The following is a 10,897-nucleotide window of genomic DNA, read 5'->3' on the forward strand; positions in this document are numbered from 1 at the left end:
CTAGAAAGATTCATGGGGGAATGAGCTTTAGAAACTTGGAATCATTTAACTTAGCAATGCTGGGTAAACAAGCATGGAACCTAATCTCTAAACCTATGTCTCTCATGGCTAGGGTCCTAAAAGCGAAATACTTTCCCAACTCGAGCTTTTTGGAGGCTTCGCTTGGCCACAATCCTAGTTATATCTGGCGAAGCCTGTGGAACTCTAAGTTTATCATGCATAAAGGGATCCGCTGGAGAGTGGGAGATGGGCATAATATTCGTGTATGGAAGGACCCCTGGCTACGTGATCCACATAACTTCTATATTGAATCTCCTCCAGCAATGGCCACAGAAACTATGACAGTAAAAGAACTCATCAATCCCTCCGCTCAACAATGGGATATAGAACTGCTACAAGGTCTATTATGCAATCGAGATGTTAGAGAAATACTGAACATTCCTATGCACTTGAACACTGAAGGAGACAAATGCATATGGCATCATGGGAATAATGGTAAATACTCTGTACGCTCAGGATACAAAATTGCCCAAGAGATCCTAGTGGGGAGTGAAGAAAATAAGATCCAAGGAGAGTGGCAGAAGCTGTGGAACCTAAAAATCCCACCCAAGGTAAAGACGTTTCTATGGCGTACAGCTAGGGATGTTTTACCGAACAGAGGAAATCTCCAAAAGAAACACATAACAGTACCAATTTCGTGTGCTACTTGTGGAAGTGAGTGGGAAAATTCCTGGCACCTCTTCATTTTCTGTCCACTTGCAAAACACTGCTGGGAGATTATCGGTATGTGGCATCTTGTGCTATCCTTATCAAATGAGGCAGAAGGCTTTGTACAGTGGCTATTCCAAATCCTTAGTAAGGCTCCGGAAACTGCAATGGACAAAATTGCAATGGTGTTATGGGGTATATGGAGAGCTCGCAACGAGAAACTATGGAACAGGATATCGAATACAGCTCATCAAGTTGTTGATTCAGCGATGCAGTTGCTATCTGATTGGAAGGGGGTGCGTGGCATTGAGGGATCAAATGAAGCTAATAGGCAACAGTCCAACCAGTCTTATACTTGGAAAAAACCACAAGCACCAACTTTCAAATGTAATGTAGATGCAACATTACAGAATGAAAGTAGAAACACAGGAATGGGAATGGTGCTTCGAGACTCCATGGGCTCCTTCATAAGTGCCAGAACAAATGCCATCCCAGGCCTAGTGGAAATCAAAGAAGCTGAAGCAATGGCCTTCAAAGAGGCTCTCAGTTGGGTGGATGACATGGGCCTACAAGAGGTAACATTTGAATCAGACTCTAAAGCTGTAATCGATGCATTTAATTCACGAAGAGAGGATGATTCAGAATTTGGTATACTAATTTCTGCGTGCCGAGTAATCCTTCGTCAACGACCATTTGTCAAAAAAATAATAATAATAGCTTTATTCACCAAAAAAATAAAATATATTAAAACCATGTGTGTGTATATATACCTTAATATGATATTCACTCATTTTAATGATTACATTAATTATATGAAAAAAAAATCTAATACCTTAAAGAATCGAGGTAAAGATTGATAATAGCATATACCACTCGAGAAAATGAATCCTTATTTTCACGATTATATGCTTTTTAAGAAAATTATTTTAAGGATCTCTCACTTTGTTAGATAAATTTTAGGCAAAAACTTGTATGAGACGGTATCATCGATCGTAATTTGTAGGACAGATATCTTATTTGGGTCATCCATGAAAAAATATTGCTTTTTATGCTAAGAATATTACTTTTTATCGTGAATATCAGTAGAATTGACTCGTCTCACAAATAAAAATTCGTGAGATCGTCTCACAAGAGACTACTCTAAATTTTATTACTTATATAAATATTTTCCAACTAACTTTTTTTTAAAAAAAAAAATCATATATTTTACTCGATTATATTAATTACGATTCACGTTAAAAAACCGATACTTTGATTCCATTCATTACGTTAATTCCTGGGGGTATTTGGTCAAACAATAAAATTATATTATATTATATTATATTATATTATATCAATATCATTTAAAACAAAAGATTACAGTAAAAAATATATATAAAGGAAATGGAGAGAGATTTTAATTTGATCGAATGAAAAAATATATTAATTTTTTTTATTATATTTTGAGTATTATATGAAAATGATACTAAAAGACCACCGAGTAGTAAATGTGCAATGCACCAAACCAATCATTGACAAAATCACCGTCGTGCTTCGTCCCCTCGGATGAGCAAGCATCCAATACACTCGTTGACTACTCAACGAAGCTTTGGCTCCAAGCTTTTTATATTCATCTCAAGATTGGATATTATGCTCTCCGTCAAAATTATTTTCCTTTGGGAAAACCCACCAAGAATCTGAATGATCTTGATTCCATGGCGTATAATTTCAACACCAGTGTTAGGATGGACCCCCAGACGGCGGCGGAGAAGGCGGTGTCTGTCATTGGGTTCGGCTACGATCTGACTTCGGATATTCGGTTATCGGCGTGTAAACCCGGTCCATCATCGTTGGGTCTGATCGAGATGCACCGGGACCGGAAGAAGGACCTCGTGGTGCCCGGCAACGTCGTCGTCCCAAACGTCCCCGCTTCCATCAAGTGCGACAAAGGCGAGCGCACCAGGTTTCACTCCGACGCACTCCCCTTCAATCAGGTTAGCTTATATATCTCGTAGAATTTTGTTTATTTTTAGATTTAGATCATTCGGTGAAAATTGAAATGTTGTATGAGTTTTGAAAATCGGTTGTTTTGTAATTTGGTGGCGTTATCTTTTAATAATGCTCGAAGGCTGGGGTAGAAGAATGTACAATCTCGCTATAGTTTAGAAGTTGAATACCAGGGTCGACCATGAAATGGCCTTATATTTCTTGAAAAATTACTTATCAACTGCTCGTCGTAGTGGGAAAGCAAGATATGTTATGATTTATCATGTCAAGACTCCAGATAGACAACCAATGAGTAGCGAACAAGATTGAAAATTATCGCATAATTCATGTTCGCCTTCATTTTTCTTAGCTTGTTTAAGAGTCTCACAAAACCCATCTGTCTGAAATCACGGGGTCTCTGCCTCCGATGAATTGTGGCTTAAGTATGAAATCCAGTTCTTTATTCATTACAGAGAGTTGATTTGCAGTTTCTGAGCTGAAAGTCAACTCTGAGCATCTCAGTCTGAAATTCGAGTGGTTCAACAAAATGCTGATTGATTGGATTTTCAGTCAATCTCATCCATGTGATGCGCCGTTTTTTTTGACAATTTGCTGTTTTAGAGCTGATGTTTTGAGATATATTAGTCATTGCTCAGTATTTGGTCATCAGGAAAGTGTTTCTCAGCATCCGAGTAGAACTATTCAACTATTACATTATTGGTATAAATTGGCTGGCTACATATTTGAGTTGAAGTTGCTGATCCAGCTGAGAGATTGCTTTGTTCTTGGTACATGAATCAGAAGTAGAATTTTAATATAAAAATATTAAATTTATTATTGAAAACCATCTATTTCATCTGCACTTCTTACGTTAATAGGGTGGACATATTTTTAATGCTCGTTGGGAGCTTCCAATAAGTATATAATTTGATAGAAGTTGCATGCTATCTTAGTGAGATTATAACCTTCACTTCAATCCACAAGTTTCAAGACCTTAATCTATTTAGAACATATATTTTCAGATGTCAGAGCAATTTAACCAGGAATTAGCTTTATCTGGTAAAATACCTTCGGGTCTGTTCAATGCAATGTTCGGGTTTAAGGGGTGCTGGCAGAAGGATGCGTCAACTTCAAAAATTCTAGCTTTTGATGGTTGGCTGATTAGCCTTTATACGATTGAGTTTGCAAAAACTCATATAATGCTCTCTGATCAAGTGAAAAAGGAAGTGCCACCTACATGGGATCCTGCTGCTCTTACTGAGTAAGATCCTTAGCTCGAAGCTCATTCCATTTTTTGTGGCAAAGTCTTGATAACAAAAATCACTTTATGGGTAATTAACCCACTCTGCCTGTGATCTTCAGGTCAGTTTACAGCATGTGACAATTTTTCTTAATATAAAACTTCTAACATTTCTTGGTCGCATCCTATTACAGTGACTGATGTCTGTCAAATTTCACGCTGTGAATTCTGTGTAAAAGTGGATGGATATAAGGCTGTTAAGGGACTTGATTAACTATGAAAACTATGTCCTGATTTTTGTATACTACGAACTGTTTATTCTCTTAAAGCATCTTAACAACTTGATTTAAATATATAATAACTTTGTATGAACGATATGATTTGACAGGTTTATTGATAAATATGGAACTCATGTTATTGTTGGAGTTAAAATGGGAGGGAAAGACGTAATTCATATAAAGCAGCTTCAAAATTCAAACCTTCAGACAACTGAAGTGCAAACATTGTTGAAGCAGTTAGCCGATGAAAGATTCTCTGAAGATGGAAATATAAACGCGACACAGAACCCTCATATTTCATTAGGAAAGCCAAAGGTAATAGCAAAACTAGAATCAACACCTCATTACCACAGTTCGGTCAGTTTTCAATGGCCATACAGAAGTTTGAATCAATTTTACGAAAAATATTTACCACTGCTAGCATACAATAATGCATACGGTATTTAAAAAATATATTTTCTATGTTTACTTAATAATTTTCCATAAAATGACTCGAGGCATGGTTTGAATATCGAGGTGGCATGTGAATATTGACAAATAAAAAAATCAAATCCTACATTGAGTATAAGATGCGTGTTAAATGGGATCCTCAGAACATTCTGGAATTCGAGAAACTTGAAAACCAATCACTCCACTAGTTTCTAATCTATTCTGCTTCAAAATATCTTTTGCTCACAGTTTGAACAAACTGGAGTCTGGGATCTTCAGCTGCCATTTCCAAATACACTGAGACCACCTGCTGTTTCTCATTCAAAAAATGATGTGAGTCCTCTATCAGCTCCTTATCTTACATAAAAAATTGCTTTCTTGCAATGAATTATCCGATTTTTTTATTGAGCAGGATCTGTTGAGTGTTCATATCAGAAGGGGAGGTTTGGATCGTGGCCAAAGTCACAACGAGTGGCTCTCAACCGTATCACAATCTCCTGATGTCATATCGATGTCATTTGTGCCTATCGCATCTCTTTTAAGTGGTGTTCCAGGCAGTGGATTTTTAAGTCACGCAATTAATCTATACCTACGTTGTAAGTACTCTCTCACCAAGATATAAAATGTTAGTACTTCGAGAGTTTCTCTCACCAAGATATAAAATGTTAGTACTTCGAGAGTTTCTCTTTCAAATGTTGGTAGTGAAACCTGGAAATCACAAGCTTGTGTCTGATGAGCTTATTTTTGTGCAGATAAACCATTATTAGAGGAACTTGCTCAATTTTTTGAATATCAATTGCCTAGGCAATGGGCTCCAGCTTACAATGATCTTCCTCTTGGACCTCGCCGCAGGAAAAAATCGTCTCCATCTCTTCAATTAACATTATTGGGTCCTAAGCTATATGTGAATACCGTAAAGGTGAATTCTCATTTCTGGTTTTTTATGGACTAGCTATTCATATTTCCATCCAACTATTCCCGACTAAAATCATATGCAGGTTGATACTGTCAATCGGCCAGTGACTGGAATTCGCTTGTACTTGGAAGGAAGGAGGAGCAATCACCTTGCTATCCATCTGCAGCATTTATCATCTCTTCCTCAGTCTCTTCACCTTTCACACGATCATAGCTATAAGCCCGTCGATGACTCAACACACCGAGCATATTATGAACCAGTCAAATGGAGCATCTTCTCACACATATGCACAGCTCCAGTCGAGCATCAAGGAGCACTCATAGATGACTCCGCCTCAATCGTGACAATGGCCTGGTTTGAGGTCAAGAGTATTAGCATGAAAAAGGTTCTTTTCCTAAGGCTTGGATTCTCGATGGTGGCATTGGCTAAAATCCGTAGATCAGAATGGGATGGACCCACTAGTTCATCCAAGAAATCAGGATTGATCTCAATGTTGATGAGCACACCATTTAGTACTACTCTGAAGCCACCTGAGAAGCCAACAAAGGTGGATCTAAATTCGGCCGTTTATCCGGGAGGCCCGCCTTTGCCTGCACGAACCCCCAGAATGTCACATTTTATCGACACGAAAGAAATGGTGAGAGGCCCGGAAGATCTACCAGGGTGTTGGGTCGTCAGTGGCGCGAAGCTATGTGTCGAGGGAGGGATGATAAGGATCAAGGTGAAATATTCTCTGCTTACTATATTGTCAGATGAATCTTTGTCGATGTGAGGGCGAAACTAAGTTGGTGGTGCATGTTTTTGTACATGGTACGCATGCATATTATTTGAATAAATATTATGAAACGGTTGAATTTGTTTTGTGGGCGATGGGTTAAATTGTAAATTCGTTTTTCAATGGCATGTCTACTACACTAAAATTTTTTGCATTGATTATATCAATCAATTTAATTTGTGATATGATTTGAAAAAAGTATTTCTCATTAGTTTTATTAAATTTGATTTAAAAATATTTATTTATCACATATTAAAAAACAATAATATATATAGTTCCTCAGAAATTAAAAAATTAAATATGTATTTAGGTTGGTGGTCGACATTAATACTTTAAACACGATAAGAACCATGTCATTGCCTTATGATAACACAATTAATCGACATACATTTATAATTAAGAAATTTTTTCAAAATTAACGAAAAAATAGTTTCTTATTTTTATTTTTTATAATTATATTATTTTTTTACAATTTAAATATCTATTATTTTTTAATAATATTTAATTTTTAATAATATCATCCCGTGCATCGCACGGGTTAAATACTAGTATGTTTAATACAACACAAATTCTAGTGAAAAGATATCATAAATCAATTTTGTGATACATATATTTTATTTTTATCATTCATGAAAAATTATTATTTTTTATGTTAAAAGAATTATTTTTTATTGTAAATATGGACATAGTTGATTTGTCTAACGAATAAAGATCCGTGAAACCATCTCACAAAAAACATACTCTTAATGCAGTTGTATTATTTTTTTAAAAAAAATATGATATAACAAGACAATCACAAGTATTTTCTTAATACAATTGTATCATTATTTTTTTTAAAAAAAATCATATGATATAAGAAGACAATCACAAGTATTTTTAATTAAAAGTTTATGTAAAAAAATAACCAAATGCTACTAAAAACGAAAAAATATTAATGTGTTTGAGAAATATTATCTATGTTTTTAAATATATGAGTTTGTTTATTTTTTTATAGAGATTATTTAAACAAACTTTTTATTTTATTTTTTAAATTCATTCATAAAATATTACAATTTTTCCAAGATTTAGATAACAAATGAACATTAATTAAAAAAAACAAAAATAATACTTTAAAATAAAAAAAAAAAAAAAAAAAACAGGATTACATATTTGGAACCCAAAAAAAAAAAACACTAAGTTTGTAAAATAAAAAATTGGAAGGATGTAGGTAAATAAAACCGGAATCTAGAAAGTTCGAGATCCTTCGACCGTCGGCCACCGCTATTTCCAGATCCATCTCCTCTAGTCGTCTATATCCCTCTCCCCTCATTTTCAATATTAAACAATCTTTTACGCGATTTCTTCGACAAACCAATAATTAGTTCTTAGATTTTCCTTTTTTTTATCCGATCGGATATTTTTGATATTTTCGACAAATCAATAATTAGTTCTTAGATTTGTCAGATTTTCCTTTGCTTGATCGGATCGGATATTTTTCATTGGAGTTTTAGAGGGGAAAAATAAGGGTTTGCGATGGGTGTGGATTACTATAAGGTTTTACAGGTGGACAGGAATGCAACCGATGATGATTTGAAGAAATCTTATCGAAAGCTGGCGATGAAGTGGCACCCCGACAAGAACCCTAACGATAAGAAGGCGGCTGAGGCTAAATTCAAAGAGATTTCTGAAGCATATGAGGTATGGATTAATTTCTGGTGTATGTACATGAATGTTGGGATTCCTGGCTCCTTGATCAAAATCCGAACCTGCTATTACTACCTATCACGATCGATTACCGCATATGTTTTCGCATTTTGATCTCGATGCTCGATTTCGGTTTGGTTGAAGGAGAATACGATAATATCATTATATTGGGGTTGATCACGGACATTCAAATTTTGCATGTAGAGAAGTACTGAAAGGGTTTGGGGATTGAGATTAATTTGGTTATTATAGATCTGTGGATTCCTTCTGGAATATCTACCTTTTTTATTCATTTGCTTTACTGTTGTAATTGCTTGTAAAGATTCCATGTATTTTTGCAACTATTTTAAAGTTTCATCATTAATATTAGACTTTTTTCTTCAGGTTCTCAGTGATTCCCACAAGAGGCAAATTTATGATCAGTATGGGGAAGAAGGCCTAAAAGGCCAAATGCCGCCGCCTGATGCTGCTGGACCTGGTGGTGCAACGTTTTTCCAACGGGATCCAAATATGTTTAGATTCAATCCTAGAAATGCCAATGACATTTTTGCAGAGTTTTTTGGCTCATCAAGTCCATTTGGTGGCATGGGAAGTGGTAATGGAATGAGGGGTGGTCCGAGGTTTTCTAGTTCCCTGTTTGGGGACCATATGTTTAGTTCATTCGGAGGCGAAAGCAGACCAATGAGCTCAGGTCCAAGGAAGGCTCCTCCAATTGAGCAGACGTTGGCTTGCAGCTTAGAAGAGCTATACAAAGGATCTACGAGAAAAATGAAAATCTCTCGAGAGATAGCTGATGCTAGCGGGTATGTTATTTTCTATTAATTGCTTATGCTTCTCAGTTTGTCATGTTATGTCATTATTTACGTTTTTGTTCCTTTTTCTCGTTTTTTTACAGACATTATTGGTCTGTAAATTTACGTCTATATATTTATTTATAATAAATAAATGAATCGAGCTACCAGAGTCAAGGGGGAAGCGCAGTGAGTTCCGAGATAAGTTTGATAGAAGCTTAGGTCTTCTTCCAAATATAATCGGTAAAAGAAAGAGGACAAACAATTGGATCAATGACCAAATTTGTTCTGGAGAAGATGGTCACAAGAGCAGGGAAAAATATACTAATTGACTGTTTTCTCTTTACCCTAGCAGTGCTAGTGATCACTACAGTTACTACTAAATTCGTCGTGTGAACTGTTCTCCTATTTGTCCCCTTGCACGAGCGCCGCACCCTATTTTTCTTAAACCTTCAATATAGGAGGCTTTTAAATTCCTCAAGACTGTTTTGGCCCAATCCACAAGATCCCCAAGCCCGAGTCGTAACAAAATTCTATTTTATGACATCTTAGTGGGAAGGAACGTGTTTTAAAATAATATCTGCCTTCAAGCAGGATAGAGAGAACATTGAAAACCAGTTGGTTATACATTGAGTTTTGTCCTGGCATTCTAAAGTATGAACAGTGGTGTGAGACTAGTAGATTTGATAGCATCCACAATGTTTTATGTCTCGAAAATCATTTTAGTCATTAGAGTGCTGCCAAGCAATTTTATAGGACTGTCATAAAGAAATATTTTCTCCAAGTCTTTCGGTTAGTCGTTGCACTATCCTTTTGAGGAAGTTGTTTAGCCTTCTGGCAATCTAGCCGGCTTACGAGATGTAAAAAAATCCCTGATTGTCATAAAGAAACATTTTCTCCGAGCCTTTCGTTTAGGCGTTGCACTACTTTGTAGCATCAGATTATAGCGCAATGTTATAAGACTGTCATTCCCCCAATAGAGGAGATGTCTGAGTTCGAATCCAGGTCAAAGCAAAAAACCTCACCTCCAATGTAATTTTTTTTTAAAAAAAATCAGATTACACCAGGGATAACTCAAGCTCTTACGTTACTTGGAACTTGTGATAAGTCAGGTATACCCCCATGAATTGTAATAAATTGTATTTTTTACCGTACCTGAAAAGGAAAATGCAAAATACAGGCTGTTATAAATAATGAAGTCCCTTACAACCAACTTGCCAGCATGTAAAAATTGACAGATCTTTAATTGTTCTTGGCATTTTTCCAGAAATATTTTTTCATTCATTCCTCGTTGGTATTCTGAATGTTTATTTTTCTCTTTATACAGGAAGACTTTACCAGTGCAAGAGATTCTGACAATTGACATTAAACCTGGCTGGAAGAAGGGAACAAAGATCACATTTCCAGAGAAAGGAAATGAACAGCCAAATGTCATTCCTTCGGATTTAGTATTCATAATAGATGAGAACCCACACGGCGTGTTCACTAGAGATGGTAACGACCTTGTCACGACACAGAAAATATCGCTTGCAGAAGCATTAACAGGTTATACCGTTCACTTAACAACATTGGACGGTAGGAACTTGACCATACCTATTAACAATGTGATTCATCCAAGTTATGAAGAGGTGGTGCCTCGTGAAGGAATGCCAATTCCTAAAGAACCCACAAAAAGGGGTAATCTGAGGATCAAATTCATCATAAAGTTTCCGTCTAGGTTGACAGCCGAACAGAAATCTGGAATCAAGAAACTACTCTCTCCTTAATTCGCCGTTCTTTTTTAACTTTTAGTTTTTTGCACTCGGTGTGATCTATTGTTGTATATTTTCTTCTGTAACTGCTAGCGGTTGCACCTTATAGTCCCTGATTATGCTTTGTAGATAGAGAGTATAAAAGCCAAGGAATATACCTTGTGATCGGAGCAACATAGTGGCCACACACGTACTTTATACTTTCAAGTTTGAAATCTCAATATGGGCGATATCTTCAATAGATAAAGATTTGTAGTCTAAAATAGAATTTTATAGAGTTTTAAAAAATTAGGTGATATTTATAGTTACTTTTAAAAATTAATTAATTTTTTTTAATAAAAGTGCAGAAGTAGTCAAATTT

At 35.9% G+C, this 10,897-nt stretch overlaps 2 protein-coding genes across 2 annotated transcripts; both read left to right on the forward strand.

Moving 5' to 3' along the window:
* Positions 1-2,190: 2,190 nt before the first annotated feature.
* LOC142522660 (MACPF domain-containing protein NSL1-like) lies at positions 2,191-6,392 on the forward strand. The gene is made up of 7 exons (XM_075626181.1): positions 2,191-2,681; positions 3,696-3,934; positions 4,302-4,506; positions 4,870-4,953; positions 5,033-5,216; positions 5,373-5,539; positions 5,619-6,392. Exons 1-7 carry the CDS (start codon positions 2,196-2,198, stop codon positions 6,306-6,308), a joined length of 2,055 nt encoding a protein of 684 aa, XP_075482296.1. The 5' UTR covers positions 2,191-2,195; the 3' UTR covers positions 6,309-6,392.
* Positions 6,393-7,514: 1,122 nt separating this feature from the next.
* On the forward strand, positions 7,515-10,710 carry LOC142522806 (uncharacterized). Its single transcript, XM_075626349.1, has 3 exons — positions 7,515-7,988; positions 8,379-8,797; positions 10,113-10,710. The coding sequence occupies exons 1-3, from the start codon at positions 7,824-7,826 to the stop codon at positions 10,549-10,551; spliced, it is 1,023 nt and encodes a 340-aa protein (XP_075482464.1). The 5' UTR covers positions 7,515-7,823; the 3' UTR covers positions 10,552-10,710.
* Positions 10,711-10,897: the final 187 nt, after the last annotated feature.

The sequence above is a fragment of the Primulina tabacum genome, chromosome 13, assembly GCF_025594145.1.
Source record: "Primulina tabacum isolate GXHZ01 chromosome 13, ASM2559414v2, whole genome shotgun sequence".
NCBI lineage: Eukaryota > Viridiplantae > Streptophyta > Magnoliopsida > Lamiales > Gesneriaceae > Primulina > Primulina tabacum.

Bases quoted from the DNA above. Each gene is read 5' to 3' on its own strand.
- LOC142522660 (XM_075626181.1), top strand. From the start codon at position 2,196: ATGTGCAATGCACCAAACCAATCATTGACAAAATCACCGTCGTGCTTC. The intron at 2,682-3,695 runs GTTAGCTTATAT...ATATATTTTCAG, and splicing joins ACGCACTCCCCTTCAATCAG to ATGTCAGAGCAATTTAACCA. The intron at 5,540-5,618 runs GTGAATTCTCAT...AATCATATGCAG, and splicing joins TATATGTGAATACCGTAAAG to GTTGATACTGTCAATCGGCC.
- LOC142522806 (XM_075626349.1), top strand. From the start codon at position 7,824: ATGGGTGTGGATTACTATAAGGTTTTACAGGTGGACAGGAATGCAACC. The intron at 7,989-8,378 runs GTATGGATTAAT...TTTTTTCTTCAG, and splicing joins AGATTTCTGAAGCATATGAG to GTTCTCAGTGATTCCCACAA. The intron at 8,798-10,112 runs GTATGTTATTTT...CTCTTTATACAG, and splicing joins GAGATAGCTGATGCTAGCGG to GAAGACTTTACCAGTGCAAG.